This window comes from Silurus meridionalis, chromosome 12 (genome assembly GCF_014805685.1).
Source record: "Silurus meridionalis isolate SWU-2019-XX chromosome 12, ASM1480568v1, whole genome shotgun sequence".
Lineage (NCBI taxonomy): Eukaryota > Metazoa > Chordata > Actinopteri > Siluriformes > Siluridae > Silurus > Silurus meridionalis.
In genome coordinates this window covers 2,426,599-2,444,959 of record NC_060895.1, presented here as the reverse complement: position 1 = coordinate 2,444,959, position 18,361 = coordinate 2,426,599, and the positions used below count along the sequence as shown (strand labels likewise).

Below are 18,361 nucleotides of genomic sequence, written 5' to 3'. Positions count from 1 at the left end.
TATTAGTAGAAACTGACTATAAAGTTTACAGTCATATTTAGCAGCTGATACGTACAGTGGAGGATAAGGAGAAGTTAGAGGCCACGGTGGAATAAAGGACCAAAACATAAAATATATATAAATATATATATATATACTGAAACTATATATATATATATATATATATATATATATATATATATATATATATATATACTGAAACTATATAAATATATATATATATATATATATATATATATATATATATATATATATATATATATATATATTTATATAGTATGAGTATGATGCTTTAAGTAAATTTACAATTCAATTTAATACTGAAAGCAGAAGAAAGAAAGAAAGAAAGAAAGAAAGAAAGAAAGAAAGAAAGAAACAAACAAACAAACAAAAAGGATTAGACAATATAGTACAGAGATGCCCAAACTAGGGCCCAATGGCCCTAGATGACCGTTGACTGGCCATGCCATATTTGGGAAGAGTAAAAAAATTGATTTTTCTTTCTTTTGATTTTCTAATATAACATTTAACATATCTATCTATCTATCTATCTATCTATCTATCTATCTATCTATCTATCTATCTATCTATCTATCTATCTATCTATCTAATCTAATCTAATCTAATCTAATCTATATAGGGATAGTGTAAAGTGCCCTCCCTGCCTTTGGAGGGAGCTGTGTATTCTTTATCATTATTGGATTGAGCCTTGATTTGCAAGGGCGGAGCTTTTCCCCAATTCTATTTCCTTTGTGAAAAGGTAAGGAGGAGTATCACTGTTCATAATATCTGTTAAATTTACCCAGTTATATTAGCCATCCATGTTTTTGAAAGAAATATATTGTTTTAAAAAGGGTTAAAATGATTTTTGATGGATGGTTTTATATATTTAATATTTTTTGCATGTTTTCTGTGTTCCATGTGGTGCAGCATATTTTATGTAATGTCATGTTGTGTTTCAGGTTAAATGGTGTCTTTTATAAGACTCGATTGTACTATAAGGGGGATTGTTAGTATGTTTTCATTGTACTAAAAGTTTCACTGAACTATAAAACTGTATTAGTTGATATCATAAATAAGGTGAACCGAGGCCACTTTAAATTTAATATAATGCATTTGGTATAATGCAACATTTACTTTGATCCATGGTTCTTAATCACGTTTGATTTTTGTAGCCTTCATGGGAAACCATTTGGGCACCTCTGATCTAGTGAAACATGGTGTGTGGTGTAGCCTGATAGAAACCTTTTTTTTTTTTTTGGCTTGTAAAATTAAGCACCGATGGTTGATCAAGAGATCCACTAAACCAAATTACTCAAAGTAAAAAAATAAAAAAATAAATAATGGCATGAAATGAAGGACTATTTATGCAAAATGAATGCAACCTACACAGGCCCTTTGTGGCATATTGTTGGAAATTGAAGTTAAAAAAGGCTTACTGTTTAAGACAACATAATTTATGTTTGACAAATGGGCTTGTTCTGAGTTTTTCCTGGCCAACAAATAGCACTTAAACGGATCATTGATTAGAAATTGAAGTGCTGCTGTTGCTGAAAAAAAGCAACATTACTTGTTACGTTGTACTTTATATTATATTAGTCTCTTTTTAGTGCCCTATTCTGTTAATACCCAAAGAAACCATTCAGTCATTTCATGATATTTAAACCATATTCAGATTTAAATTATAAGTGTACTTCAACAGTAATAATATTACACTTCAGTCGTCCCAGCATCTGTACTGCTGCAAAAAAGTATAAACGCAGTTCAACTGGTTTGTATTTGAGGCTTAAATCACTGCAATAAATGTAATTCAGTAAATTTGAGGCATTTTACAGAAATTTGCTTTGCAAATGTGACACTTTTGAGGCTTTTTAACATCAGGCACATTTACATAAAAAGAGTTGAGAGCTCACAGTTCAAAGTCTGCACTAACACACACCACACACGGATAAAATCACTGCAGGGACGGCCATAAATAAAAGATCTATGGGTTACAGCTCTGCCTTTTTAAAGTCCCTACTTTGCATGTGCTAATGTGGTCCCAATATTTTAAAAGAAAACTTGATCGCGCAAAATCGAACCTGTTCCGAAGCTGAATGGACCCTCGATGCTGAAGAATAACATTTAATACGAAAATAGATTACTATGAATGACTATTGTCTAAGAAAATGCCATCCTTGAACAATTTTGGATGTATTTTACTAGTATATAGAACTTTAGTCACCTTTTTTATTTCAAAATAACAGCAATTACTATTAGCAGAATAACACTAGCATATTGCTATTATTAAGTCATGCCACTTCTTGTGGTTGAGAGGAAAAAAAAGTTGCTAGTTCAGTGTATTACAAGTCCTTGTGTTTTTAAAACTTCTCGTTAGCTAGAGTTCTGCTGTCCACTCCTCCGGAACATGGAAAGAAAATCTGCGTGGAGCGAATACTAATATACCGGCCGACGTTCTCTTTCGAATAGCCAAATTGCTATTCCTGCAGTAGGACGTATAAATGATTAGATCCTTGGGGAGAACATAATTTGAATGTTGCTGAAAGTTTTTACCCCATTAGAACAAAAATAAACTAGCAGAATGATTTTGAGGGAAGAAATCTGCAATGAATTCCAAGCAAAGTGACTAGCGGAAAGCACAACGAATCTCGCTAACTAATTGTTGTATGATTTTAAAGTGCATTTCACGTCCTACGTGTATCAAATCGGCCCTTTATACAGAGGCAATGCAGAGTAATTTATCCACCTACACTGAAAAGTATTTGAACACAACCTTTCCAGCTGTATGTGGTTCTTACTTAAACTATTACCACAAACTTATAGCCATATAGGGTACTAGGAACTTAGTTAATGCGAAACATAATACATTTCATATTGAAGACAAATCATTTTAAAGATTTCAGTAGGGCAAAAGTAATGGTGCCCCAGGAAACAAGAAGAACCGTTTACTTCACGCTTTGGTTTTAAGCCTTTTTAAAAATTTTGTTGCCATTGTTGTATGAAGACAGACGATATTTTTGGTTCAGTTTCTGTTTACATTCACACACAATTTGACTAAAAAATTATTCAAATGAATCCAGACAACACACCGGAGTCTTGCTGAGGCAAAGGTCTTTTTGCTAAGATCCGACGTCTCAAATTAGCTTTGAAGCTTTCTGTAAGCTACTGGCTACAGATGCGTCACTAGCCAAAGGCTGTTAATGATTATTGCCGATGTACTGAAAATTATCCAGGACTTGTGGTTGTGATGTGTGAGGACTACGACGAATAGGTTCACACAGACCTTGTTTGCAGTGTGTATGCGGTGTGTAGTTTTCCTCGTGTCCGCATTAACAGATTAGCCTACGGTGCATGTTCAATCTAAACACAAATTGCCTTTAAAATGCAGTCATTTCATCATAAATATATATGATATATTACTGTTTATGCAGAAAAACTTTTGTTATATTACATATGGGGGAGTATCTCTGCAGGAAGTGCTAATCACATTTCAGAAGCTAGCATATCAGTGGAGGTTATATTAAAGGCAAGGGACATGTACGAATCTTAGGTTGAGGTGTCCATAAATGTTTGACCCTGATGATGATTGATGAAATGGTTGTTAGCCTTAGCTAAGGTTCATATTGTAGAATCATTGACCTTCCTTTGTTAGATTCTATAGCAATGCCGAACAGTGGTGTAAAGGAAAATATTAATTATCAATGTACCTGTAGCTGTGACTTTTGGATTAGAAACATCTAGACTACATGGACTGGTGACAGTAATTAAGGTGGGTGGCTGGGCGCTTGTTTAGTATTGAAACACTGCGGATATGTTTGATTAATTCCGTTTCGAACGCTTTGAACTTGGCGTTATATTTGCTTCAGATTACCATTAGGAACTGATGCTATGGTGTGACCGTAGCAACAGGTCAGTTTCCTTCTGAGGCTTATTTTCATAGAGAAATTTGGTTCTGCGTTACTGATTTGCGTTAGTTAGCTTTGGTTTCCAAAAAACAACAAACCTGCACAATGGATGATGCTCAGATCATTCTTGAGGCAGAGCAAGTTCAAGTTTAAGTGTCTGCGGTTGGTGTGGATGCTAAGTTTTTCAAAGAAATGATCGTGATTTTCACGTAACATAAGTGTCGTGTTGTTTGAGAATCTAAGTATGGAAATCTATAGAGAACTGACTGGTTGAATATTCTTCTTATGTGAAAGAATCCGAAACGCACATGTACTGCAATATGTACTGCATACGCACCTCAAACGCAACACGTGTGAACGTGGTGCATTCGCGGTTCGTACGATTGAGCTTAGCGTGTCATGCTACTACGATGCGATATCTTCTGCTGACTGCTTGGACCTTGAGTCAGAGATGGTGGTGATATTGTGTTGTTTGCACACATGTACTTACGCAGTGCAATCCTGGTAGCCCATAGTGCTAATTAGTTCTAATGCTTGATTGGCATTCAGATGTCTTGTGTGTACATAAATTACATACATAATGTCTTGTGTGTACATAAAACGCTAGTTTAGTTTTGGCATTGTGTTGCGGTTAAGCAGAATGCAGTAGGTATATATTTTCATCTGCTTATAGGTTTTATTTGGAAAGTTAGCAATTTTCGTATTGTGTTATATATACGGATATATATATATATATATATATATATATATATATATATATATATATATATATATATATATATATATATATATATATATATATAGGTTTCCTGGTGGTCTAGTGGTTAGGATGTGGTGGTCTCACCGCTGCGGCCCGGGTTCGATCCCCGGTCAGGGAACCAACCCCAGCCATCAGGGTTGCACAAGCCTTAGTGCCGGTCCCAAGCCAGGATAAATGGGGAGGGTTGCATTAGGAAGGGCATCCAGCGTAAAAACGTGCCAAATCAAACATGCGGATGAACCGCTGTGGCAACCCCTAATGGGAGAAGCCGAAAGAAAGTTTTATACGGAGAGATATATATATCCGTACACCTGTACACCCTTTAGGAACTGCACCCCAGGCCTTCTCACTTCACCTCCATCAGACCCTGACCTTACTGACACCCTTGTGGTTGAATGAAATCGCTCGTGTTAGATATGTTAAAGTCAAACTGTTTTTTCTTAAAAATCAATTGTATCCGTAGCTAGGTTATAATTTTTTACTTTATGGTCTGGTGTCAATCATCGAGGTTTGAGTTTGCTAGTGTTTGTTGTGTGTTGTAAGGTTAGTATAGAAACGCTGTGGGCATGTTCAGTTCGGTCCATTCTGAATAGCCTAACATATGTAGTGCAAAGAACAATGAACTAAAAATTAGCATAGGAAATGTTGTCATGGTTTGATTGCATCATTTCATTTGAGCCGTTTTTGATTTAGCTCTGCATTACCAATTTACTCAGGCTAGCTTTTGTTCCAACCGACTGTATTGAACTTTGTAATGCTTAATGTTCGTTGTTGGAATGGTGGTGTGAACTTCCTGTCCAACAGTCTGTCAATTATAAATGTCTAATGCTGTATTGCTAATGCATCAAGAGGATCCCAGTTTTAGTCCGGAGCGTCTGGACGGATTGTCCCCCCCCCTGATATTCTTGGACGGTTAAATAGTCTGGGCCTTCGGCTGCTCGTTGTTGTTGTTACCCTGCGATTGTTTGTTGCTCCTCTCAGTTCCGCCCCTCGACGTTTCCTGCAGAAACAGGCGGGGCTTGCAGAGCGACATCAGGATACAACGGTACTCGCGCCGGAAGTTTTGATTGAGCAGCCCGTAGACGACGGCGTTGAGGCAGGAGTTGAAATATGCCATGAAATAGCTGACCACAAAGAGCCAGTCGGGAACCAGCGGCGCCACTCGGGGTGGGTCGACGGCCACTGCGAGGCCGATTAGGTTGAGTGGCGCCCAGCAGACGGCAAACAGCACAAACACTACGAACATGGTGAGGAAATGGCGGATCTCGCTCGGCCGGAGGCGGGGCCTCGTGTCGCTGGCTACGCGCCGCCTGACGTTTAGCACCAGCATCCAGATGCGTGCATAACAGAATGTGACGATGGCGATGGGAAACAGGAAGTGGACAAACACCACGGCGAAGGTGTAGCTGGCGCTCGCCGTTTGGCTGAAAGTGCAAGAGTAAACGCGGGGGTCGTAGCTGAGGGACCCCACCGCGAGATTGGGCAGTATGGCGATGCCGGTCAGCGCCCACACAAGCATGATAAGAGCTAGCGTGCCACGACGCCCGTACACTTTGGCATACGTGCGGGCATGGCAGATGAAACAGTAGCGGTTGAGGGCGATAGCAGTGATGTTGAAGACGGAGCCAATGACGCTGGCACCCATGAGAAAGCCGCTGACTTTACACTCGGTCTCGCCAGGAGCCAGCCGGAGTGCAGCAGCGCATGGAGGACCAGTGGGTATGGGTAACACACCACCAACAAATCTGCCAGGGCCAGGCTCACCACAAATGCGTTACCTGTAACACACACACACACACATGCATAAACAACACTATGTCTATGTCTAACAATCCCAAAGTTTGTCTGTTAGGGTTTGTGTGTGTGTGTGGTATTCGGGTTGTGTGAGTGTGTGTGTGGTGGGTGAGGGTGTGTGTGGTTTTGTAAACAGAACTGATAGGTTCAGGCAGAGTTCAACACAATTCAGCACAGCAGTGGAAATGAACTCAAACATGGACCACACACACAAACACACACACACACACACACACACACACACACACACACACACACACTTCAATGATAGATCATAGAACAGTATACACACACACAGAGTAATTAAACCTTAACTCCTAATTAAAACATTAATGACCTGAGACAAAGGGATGCTTTCCTGCTTTGCTAATGAATTCATACACACGTGCTCTCACACACACACACACACACACACACACACACACACACACACACACACACACAAGGACAGCTTTTAACACACCCTGGTGGACTTAAAAATGCAAATGTGGTGTCTCAAGAGTGTACACTTGGATAAAAAACAAAAGTGTGTAGCAGAAGCAGACTTATTCGCAAGCAATGACACACACACACACACACACACACACAGCATAGTAAATGATGTAGCTTCAGTGATTTCCTCCGAGATTTCCACGCTCCATTTTCTCGGGTCTAATTAGTGGGTGTAATTTAGCTAGCGGAGGAAAATGAAAGCAGCGAATTCGGATCAGAACTCAGACAATCTGATTACACAGTTGTAACATTAACTCGTTGCGATCGTGTTATCGGTGTCATTATGGAAAGACGCAACGCTCGTGCTTCGTACCTCAGCAACGTGTACACACCTGACCCCTTTCGTTTTCCGCACGACCACTTTTGACCTTATTGGCTTTGCATCCCCCCCCCCATTCAATCAGGATTCTGGTCTGCAATTGGCTTTTTCGAGAAGCAAAATGGAGGACTAAAGGAGTCATCGTCTGCGGTGCAGATAAACAAATAAAAGATATTAGCTGACAATTTGTCAAAATGTTCTTCTTCCAACAAACCAACGCTTAATGTTTAAAAAATTTCGTGTATTATGAATAAAGAAAGAACAAGCCTATTATAGATACACTGTGTTGCCAAAAAAACAATGGACCACCCGACTTTTTCAGCCCTTTGATGTGGTAGCATGAAACCTTTGTGGATGAATGAAATCTCACAAACATCCATGGAATCCATCCAAGAATCCTGTGGAACATCTAATGGAAAAATGGAGTTGATTATAAGAGCGAATAAGGACAAAATCTTGTTCACATAGTGTATATACTAATCAAGAATCTAGATGAGGTCAAGATGCTACATCGTTTAGTCAATTTACGAATGCTGTGTCACTTTAAATGACAGGAGGAAAAATCAGGCAGCCATCTTGGGTGTAATTAAGCTACATCCGGCTTTTTCGCCCTGAGGATCACCTGCAGCTCTGTCAAGGGGAAGCAACAGAATGGATCTTTTTAAAAATTATTATTAATTACACATTAAATGATGAAATAGCTTTCTAAGACAACTTTAAAGTCATTAGCATAGGACTAGCATGTATTTTTGGACTTCCCATTTCACTTTTGACAGCATTTTGATGTTCTAATGAGCTCACATTTTTTGAAAGATGTTCCTCTAGATTTTGTGGAAATTTGTAAGATTTCTGATTTGTGAAAGGCCTGGGGGGGGGGGTGGAGTCAGCTTTCACATTTACCTCAATAGGGTTACAGAGCTCTATAGCAGGACGTTCTTCCACTCCTGCATCCTGAGATGTTTCATACAATTGTGTGCCTCTGACTCTGTGGTAAATGTTTGACGAAAGAACCATCTTTAGTCCATATTAGTGTACTTTTCTTCATCTTGCCTGAAAAAACACCTTGTGGTCTTTTGGATGCACTAAAGCTCTTTAAATCTCCAGAAATTCATTCATGCCTTTAGTTTAGAACGGATCTCTAATTAAGGTTCAACAGAGCGTATCGAAAAACTAAAACGAATGTATTAATATTAAACGCCATTCACGAGGGTCTTTGTGTTGATGTTCGGAAAAAAAAAAACACATTAAAGAATGTGTGTTAAGAGTGTATGGGATTATTCTGTTCATCCTGTGTGTGTGTGTTTGTTTTTTTCCTCACTCAGCAATTAATGGCAATTACGCCGACATCGTAGCGCCATCAGATATCTTCGTCCACGTTCCACGCACATGTCCTGAGCTTCAGCCGTGTCACAACCGTTAAATGTTCTGCCAATTCGAACTTCTAAGTTCTTTTCTAGCAACCAAGAGGAAGCTTGAGCTACCATTTCTGCTCCCACTTTAATGTTACAGTGCAGTGTGTGTACATAGAAGACTAGAGTTCAGGCTATAATGGTTGTCTGTTCTGTTTAGGTACGGGACAGAGCAGTTTGTGTAACTACACCTAGAATAGTCCACTATGATCCTGTAGTCTATTTCATTTTAAATGTGTAACACTTTCTGGAACTACAGAAGGGGTGATACTGTCACCCCTTTAATTCTTCGAAATAAAGTCCCAGTTGGCAGATATCTTCTTTTGGCTGCTCCCATTAGGGGGTGCCACAGTGGATTATCCGTCTCCATACCCCCCTGTCCTCTACATCTGCCTCTTTTAAACCAACTACCTGCATGTCTTCCCTCACCACATCCAGAAACCTCCTCCTTGGTCTTCCTCCTCTTTTCCTCCTTCCTGGTGGCTCCATCCTCAGCATTCTCCTACAGATATACCCCATGTCCCTCCTCTGCACATGTCCAAACTATCTCAATCCTACCTCCCTCGCCTTGTCTCCAAAACGTCCTACATGTGCTATCCCTCTAATAGATAGTTTCTAATCCTGTCAATCGTCATCACTCCCAACGAACATCTCAACATCTTCAGCTTTGCTACCTCCAGCTCCACCTCCTGTCTTTTACTCAATGCCACTGTTTCTAAACCATAAAACATGATACGAGTGAAACATGTATTTGAAATTACGTTTTCAAAATAAGTCTCTGGCATTGTTCAGAGCGCCGTTCCAAACGTGGGGGTGGGCCGTATTCATTTTGGGGACTCCTGTTGTAGGATTTGTAAAATGCGATTCGATTAAATCGTGGCCAAGAAAATCGCAGTGTGCGTCCGGCTTTCGAAATCAAGCTCCGCATTCCATCATGTAGACTTTAAAATAACATGTATTGATCACTGCAGTGATTATCTAATGGAAGCCTCGTACTTGCTCATTCACTTGTACTGTAGGTGGTGACATGTCTTTTGGTAGTGTGGTGTGTATGTCTATTGCATAAGAATTTGTTTACTGTTCCACCGAAACCAGGGATGATAAAAATGCACTGCAAATGTTTCTCTGTTGTAGGAACGAGTGTCAAAAATTCATGCTAATGAGAGATTTTTTTTTTGACATTCAAAACCCCGTGGAATTCGGCTGCGTGCAATTATTATCCGCCAGGTGTCATTTTGAAAATGCATTTGCAATGGCGTTTAGGACGAGTTCACGCAACAAGCAGCAGACATTGTTAAAACACTCCGAAAAGGTGCACAACCTGAGACTTTTTTTTTTAAAGAACAGGAGTCGGGGTCACTCAGTTTGCAGGATAACCTGAAAGCAGCCGAAACAGCACATAGACAGAAAACAAAAGCATTGAAATGCATTCGATTATTCCTGCTCCAATTGGAAAAGTCGTGAAAAAAAACTACAATATAATTGTTTCCCAGTAATAACGGCAGCTTGTCAGATTTGCAATCGAGTACCGTACACACGGTGAAGCACGGGGGTGGAAGCATCATTATAGAAAGCTGCATCTGCTCAAACACAGCCAAAGAAACTGAAACCGGGGAACGTCTCAAATATAGATGACACATTAAAGATTAAAAAATATACAAAAACATCCACTAAAGTGCATCTCCCAAAAATGAAACCGGATGCCAGATAATTAAGTTTTACTCCCCCTTCCACTATTAAATAAAAATTCTATTTAAACAAAACTTAACTTTTACTTACAAAACATATTTGATTTATTTACTGCACCTGCCAGACATTTCAAGATTCGCTCTGTTTACAAGTACTTTATTTATCTACTTTTCCACCTTCAAAAAGCGTCCTGGAAGTGTGTCAATCACCTTTTGCGATTCAAGCTTCATCTTCGGGAAGAGGGTGAAGTCCGCAGGAGCCGAATTTGGTAAGAAGGGTGAGTGCGGAAGTGAGATCATGCGGCTCGCTCTCCGACGATCATCATGCATGAGTAGCTGAAGGGTTTTGACGTTTTCAGGGGTTGAGCTCGTTCGTGATCTCTCGTCGTTTTTTTCCCAGTGTAGTTCTTCCACTCTTGAAGCGCCTCAAACGACTCGCTGCAGCATCGATGGGTGTCAAACGTACGAATTGTCAAATTTGCGAGTTTTAATGCAGGTTGTCACGTTTTGTTTTAATTTGCTGCATATAAAATCGCAGACGTGGTAAAGCACGTAATCAGAAAGTTGAGCCAAGAGGAACAGGGCAACAAAACTTTATTTTTACTTACAAAATCTTTTATTCACAGTCCGTAGGTGTGTGATTTGTTTGCTACACCTGGCAGATATGACACATAGTATAATAAATTGGATTTAATAGCGCCATGGGATCTCGCTGGAATCTTAAAAAAAAACGTTGTGTTCAATACGTGAGGAGACGGAAGGCTAGCGTTAAACGCAAGCGCCGATAATAAATTAAAACCCCTGATGTGCACCTGAGCTACTTCTGACCAATCAGAACACATCGATCAACCGCACTGTGGTGTGTAGCGTCAGAACGTTCTCATAATGACGTAATTTGGGCAAAGTGTGTCAGTTGGGATTTATGATTTTATGGCATTATGATGGTAAATATGGAGTACTGATAGTAGATCTATAACCGTTAAGGCCTTCTGGAGACACATACACACCCGCACACCCACACACACACTGTTTATTATGTGTTGTGTGCTCACAAAAGCATACCGTTTGCAATCTCATCACTTTGCATTAACGACATTGAATGTCACCTTGTAAAAAAAAAAACACACACACTCCTCAAAATACACACACAATGAGGATCGTTCATGTTTGCAAAAACTGAAGAAGAAAAGAAAAAAGAGGGAGAGATTACATAGAGAAGATGGATGTGATATGCAAGGCAATGATGAGTCAGTGTGTAAACTGGCCTGTCATCACATTTTCTAGTCTAGTGCCACACACTCACACACTCCTCCATCGTCTTTGTTGCCTCTTTTTCTTGCCTACACAAGTGGTGAGAAAATGACGAGTTGAGCAGCGATAAGAGGATCGGATGAATCAAAGAGCAAATCAAAGCTAAATGTCTCTTTTTTTTTTATTTCTCTCCCTCTCTCTCATCCCTCTTTTCTGTTGCTCATCATATCCGTCCCTTAAGCCTTATCGGCATGCCCATACTCAAAGTTTTCTCTCTCTTTCTCTCTCTCTCTCATTCTGACCTTCTTAAAAATCAAGTGATGAGTTTACCCTCAATCCCCCTCTACAGATTTTTACCCATAATCCCATACATGACAAAAATAAAAGATGACTGTTGTTCTTCTGGTACACACAGAACCTTTCGCCATCACGTGCAAAACTACCCAGAATTCCATTTGTGTGTTTGTTTTTTTACCTATGATCCACCTGTTTTCCACCCAGTAGCTAATCAATCTGTGAAATGTGGCTACTTCACCATTTAAGAACTATTTCCAGTACAGATCGGGTAGTTACAACCAGTGCAGTATTATAAATACCCTTAAATCCACCTGGTTTTACCAATGATTCCACCTGCATTTACATATAATTCCATTTTGTTTGTACCCATGAATCCACCTGGTTTTCATTATAATTTCACATAATTTTTACCCATAATTCTACCTGGATTATACCCATGATTCCACTTTGTTTTACCTACAATTTCACTTGTTTTTATTTTTATAATTATACCTAGAGTTAATTATACTTCCACCTGGTTTTTACCCATAATTACACCTGTTTTTACCCATGATTTTTCATATGTTTTTCATTATGATTTCTAATGGTTTACTCATAATTTCAACTTTTTCTACCAATGATTCCTCCTGGTTTTATTCATAATTCAACCTGGTTTTATCTATAATTTCACCCAGGATTTATTTATAATTCCACTTGGTTTTTACCCATAATTCCAACTGTTTTTCCAATTATTCCTTCAGTTTTTACCCATAATTTCACCTGTTTCTACCAATGATTTATCCTAGATTTTTACCCATGAGTCCACCTTGTTTTACCTACAATTCCACCTGTTTTTTTTTACCCATAATTACACCTGGATTTAATTATAGTTTCTCCTGTTTTTTTACCCATGATTCCTCCTGTGGTATGGAAGCTGTGGACAATAATGTTGAACAATTTTATCAGTAATTTCTCTTAATTGTACTTCAAATAATTTGGGGAAAATATGAGTAAAACAATGTGGATTTTTCTATCAGCAATTTCACTGTTTTCCCCCATATTCCCATCCAAACTTATTATATTTTATATACGCTCCACAACAATTTCACCAGAATTTACCCATAAATTCATCACTTTTACTCATTACACTACACAACTTTATCCATAATTTTACCAATTTATCATAATTCTTACCAATTCTATTAATAATTTTACTCATATTTACCCAAATCCGAGGCCCGCTGTACACAATACCCACAATTCCACCAAATTAGTTGCCAAATTGGGCTATAAATCTCCTTAAATTGCCCTGAAATTCCACCAATTTATCTGCAATTATTTCACCAACATTGTACTCAATCTGAAAACAGATTTCAGGCAGATTTTTCCCAAATCCAGTCTATTATTCAGAATGATTTATATAATCTATAATTTATACAATGTTCTGTATTACAGGGTGTCTAAACCAGGAGAATCAAGAATCAGTGAAATTAAAACGTGCAACATTTTGTATTTATCATTTACACCATATGTTCTACATGTTTACCCCAAAATGAAGGTCAAATACTTCCTTAAGATCTATTCTCACTTAAATGCCATTACCTTACATAACATTTCCCATAACTCCACTCAGTCCATTACATGGAGAAGCCTAATTTTAATCAACCCATTACAACTACCTGACACTGGTGCCGTGACCCGGATCCTTCCACAGGATTCAAAGTAGTTGTTCACCAGGGTGGTGTCTCATCCTTCTCCAGTTAAAGTGGACTGGTCTGAACTTTGCTATCTTGTTTTTATTTGATTGCCTGCTGCAGTAAGATACACAAAGTGAACAAAATAATCTTGGCAGAGTCACGATTGGACAGCAGCAGAGCACTCAAAATGGATTGTGTTTCTCTTGTGTTCAGCCAGGCCATTATAGGAAAAGAGTGAAAGGATCATAAATCCAGTCTAGGCAGGCCCAATTCTCTCTCTCTTTCGCCCTCTCTTTCTTTCTTTACTTTATTTTGTCCATAAATCCACTCAATTTCAGTAATTTCACCCACTTTTACCAAAGGTTAATATAGACCTCTGTTTTCCCCCACCATATAGTCTCCCCCCTGTCTGCTAATTAAATCATCACTAGCACCTGTGTACAATTTCCCTAAAGTTCATACACTCAAAGCAACCACAAGCAAAGAATTAGGTCAATAATGCAAGTACCGTATTTTCCGGACTATAAGCCGCTATAATTTATGGATTTTTTTTCTGGGTTGTTCCCAGTTTCACAAGCTTCAAGCCAAAAACTGAGCCCTATAACATTAGACCAATGAAATTGCTGAACGGGTTCAGGTGAACCAATGAAATTCTTTATATTAATTGAGATGCGCTCCCACTGAATCGGGCCGCACCACATCATAAATGTGGATGATGTTCCTCTGACGTTTGACCTGCCGCTCACTCGGACTGTCTACAGGAAATGCAAATCATTCGTCACGCTGAAAACAACCGGGCATGAAAAAACGCACTTCACCTGTGTTCTGAGCTGCACGGCATCGGGAGAAAAGCTTCACCGATGGTGATTTTTAAACGCACGACGATGCCAAAACATAAACTCTCGAGAGAAATAGTTGTGAAAGGAAGGAGGAAGACAGTGAACAATGACTTTCTTGGTAGGCTACTGTTTAGATACAAGCCATGTAACAGGCACTGTCTTTCGTTAAAGCCTGTGTAAAGTTCATTAGTTTCAGTGGAGGCTTATAGACAGGTGCGGCTTATTTATGTTCAAAATAAAAATCTTTGTCAAATTCTGTGGGTGCGGCTTATATTTGGGTGCGCTTAATAGTCCGGAAATTACGGTATATTAAAACGTCAGAGTATGAAACACAACTACACTTTGATTTTCTTTATTATTGATATTTGATCTTATTGATTGAGAACTTGATATTTCAATACATTTTTAAACTTGAAGTATTCACCATTTTTTGGGGTGATGGAGGACAGGCGGTTAAAAAACCCACCATCCCCCTAAAGAGGAAAAGGGCAGAAGAAAAGTTTGAGAACCACTGCATTAAACCATCTAACTCTTTACTTACAAATAAAAATGACGTCTAATTATTACTGCAGAGCTGGTTTAGAAGTTCGGAGTTAGCTTGTGATGGAGATCTGCCTCAGCACTCAGGTAGTAGAAAAATACATTAAAACTTGAACAGCCTTGAAGGGGAAAGCAGGGCAGGGCTCTGTCTCTTCATCAAAAGAAATCCAATAGTGACTCGTGTTTCAATCAGATGATGAATCCAACAGCTTCTCCTGTCGAGCACAGGTCAGATCCTGAGGTATTCCTTTTGACGTCGGTAGCAAAGGGATTTCGAATCTGCTCGGTTATCGCTTGCTCGGCAAATTGTTCGATTAGCGAGAGGTGCCTCTTGAACAGCAGAGTCAATTGACATCTTATTAATGCGCTGAAAGTTCTAGAGCACTTGGGGCCGTTGCTTTGCTTGAGTCCTGGATTCAAACGTGAGATCCATCATATATGCTCATGCAGACTTGCTAGGGATATCTGTAGCTGATTTAACACTATCTGCACCACAGAGTGAACTTCTTAGAGCTGTGTAGGTAGCTCAATTTAATGTGTAGGAAACTGCATATGTTCAATAGGGATGGTAAGATTCAGCGATTCCCGTTGGGGTGCATTGGCATCAAAGTTAACGGCGTAATGCCTCGAATGAATAAGTGTGTATCGACAATTGCGTGCCATATTTGGATCAGTAAAGAATGATTTATTCATATGTAGAGAGTGAAAATTTAAAGTTATAAATAATGTATTTAAACTTATAGATACATAAAATGCAGATTAACATGGCAGAGGTAGAGCTGCATCTTCCTGGAGACAGAAAGGGGGAAAAGAATGTCTGTAAATTGGTGTTTTGCTGACTGTCTGAACCAAAGAAATAAAAGCGAATTTATCCCAAAGTGGGCCCGTTTAGCGTCTGGGACAGCTTTTTTAATCCATCTAATTATACTGCTGTCCCTGCCTGTCATTGCCCGGGCACCATCTAGTAAAAACTCATCTTTGATAAAGCCGTTCAGAAGCTCAATCCTCATCTATTATTAATCCCCTGTGGATCTTGCTGTCAAAGGCTTCAAAACAGTTCTGAGGTGGTCCAGGTTTCCTCACAAACACAAGCAGTGCAATTAGCCTAGTCTCTTAAATAGTCTAGTCAAAGAAACCCTCCTGATGTTACCTCTAAAAGAACTCCATCAAAGGCCCGAAAAAGCACCCGTTGTTCTTGTTTTTTTTCTGCTAAAAAAATCCACCCTCTCAAATAAACCAGGCATCCTTGGCTTCTTTCGAAAGTTTTACTTTCACCAAATGAGGAGGAAGATGAAAGGTCATGTGTCGGTTTGGTCTGTCGTATTATCGACTCTGAGAGTGGCTGTCATTGGCTAAGGGGTCACAAGAGCATACGGTTTTGCTGCCTTCATACGAGTCATTTCTTTCGCAAGGGGTAAACAAAGCTCTTCACTAATCGTGTGAGGCTTACCTGCTTTTGCCATCAGCAAGCTCGCAGTGTATGAGGCTCCTTCTGCTCCTTCCTTTGGACTCTTTACTTTTCCGCAATTCATTTTCTTTGTGCTTCAGGGTTGCTTCAGGGTTGTTCTACTATAAAAAGTTTCTGCTGTGGCTTCAAAATCCCATTGCTGGCAGGCTCTGGGTTACTGAACGAGGGTTAGGGGTTCAAGCCACGAGATCGCCAAGCTGCCATTTTTAGGGCCCTTGAGCAAGACCCTTAACCCTCTGTGCTCCAGGGCTGATGTATCATGGCTGATTCTGTGCTCTGACACCAGCTTTCTAACATTGCTGGGATATGTGTAGAAAGAAGCTCACTGTTCCACCACACAGCCTTTTTCTGACTCTTGTTAGAAGTCTTGCTAGTTCTATTCCAGGACACACAGCAGACATGTGGGAAGTGACACATCTCCCTTACTTGATGAATCCACTATGTCAGGACTAGCATTGTTCCTCATGGGTTTAAACTTTAATCTATGCCTTTCCATTTTAGCTTGTATAACAGGGTAACACAGTTTTGATAAGATAGTGCTATCACAAGAGGAGCCCATTTTGTTGATGTAACATGTTACGCATGAATCACGCTCAAGTCGACTGCATAAAACTATATTGCATTTGCATAGGGCCCAGCAGTGGTAGATTGGTAGCACTTGGATTAGTCACGTAAGTACTATTATTAGAAATAATCGGCAACAGGTTGGGGAGGAGCGACATATGGGTTTGACGCTCAGGAACCTTATTTGAAACCTTTGGGGGTTTTTTTTAAGAAATGATTACCAGTTCATTTGAAGTTAGCAATGGGAGTCAATTTATTCAGATGCCACCTAGTGGCCATTTTTATTACTTACCACCAATAATCTATAGCACAGTCCCCAACACGGCCAGAGACATATTTTGAAGCCCATTAAAGCCCATTACAGTCTTGGGCAGGTCTACAATCTTGTCCCTGGGGTCCTTTGACAGCTCTTTGGTTTTGCCAATGGTGGTGGAGATGTTTTTTTTATAGAGGTTGATTCTGTGACTGGTGTCTTTTATACACACAATGGGTTGATATTCTGAGAACTTTCCTAAAGGGACAAGACTAATTTGGGTGTGTGGGAGTCTACATATAACATATATATTAATTTATTTATTTTATTCTGTTAAAATAAACCTACCATAATATTAACTATAATAATGAATTAAGAATTAATAAAATATAAAATTCTAGACTGTTCATACAAAGTTTCGGGACTGCTGATCTATGGCTCCCAATAGCTACACTGTATATGTAGCTGAAATCCCACACCCTGTGATACTTCAACCCCATCCGACCCTGTGCCCCGACTCCACCTGATTGTCTTCATAATAAATGCTAAATTTACCCATAATTCCAGCTGTTGATCTATAATTTTATCCACCTTTCACCACAATACCACTTGTTTTTGCCCATGATTCATCAAATAATAAAAGAAAGGTGATTATGTTGGCCATATGGCTCCGGTGTAAACCATCTGTCACCATCATTCTCCCTAAAATGGTTCGTAATTCTATTTTCATTTTTTTACCCCCAATTTAATACACAGTCACACTGAGCTCTGAGACCAGCTCCTTCTGTCCATTGCTCACTTCTGTAATCCTAGGCTTTGACAGCGTTTATGGCATCTGCTTGTGTGTGTGTGTACGTGTGTGTGTGTGCGTGCGTGCAAGAAATGAAGGAACTTTAGCTATAAAAGTGTCCAAATGATGAGTCATCATTTCATAGCACCCCATCCATTAAATTGATGACAATCAGTTGCAGTAAAGGTGTACACATAGACACACACACACACACACACACACACACACACACACACACACACACACACATCATTCTTTCCTGGTTTTCTAGTCATGGGATTTCACAGCACACTTTAAAAGCAGACTGGGTACACAG

At 39.4% G+C, this 18,361-nt stretch overlaps 1 protein-coding gene and 1 long non-coding RNA gene across 2 annotated transcripts in view; one reads left to right on the top strand and one right to left on the bottom strand.

Annotated features, from left to right (window-relative positions):
* Positions 1–651: 651 nt before the first annotated feature.
* Positions 652–18,361, top strand: part of LOC124394421 — a 21,115-nt gene continuing 3,405 nt past the window's right edge. Inside the window, exon 1 of the long non-coding RNA XR_006927490.1 lies at positions 652–760. This is a non-coding gene — a long non-coding RNA (uncharacterized LOC124394421). The remainder of the gene's footprint in view (positions 761–18,361) is intronic.
* The window catches only part of mtnr1ba (melatonin receptor type 1Ba), a 17,761-nt gene continuing 4,307 nt past the window's right edge, over positions 4,908–18,361 (bottom strand). Inside the window, 2 exon segments of the mRNA XM_046862598.1 lie at positions 4,908–6,345; positions 6,348–6,443. Of these exon segments, the coding sequence (XP_046718554.1) occupies positions 5,579–6,345; positions 6,348–6,443 (863 nt within the window). The 3' untranslated portion in view covers positions 4,908–5,578.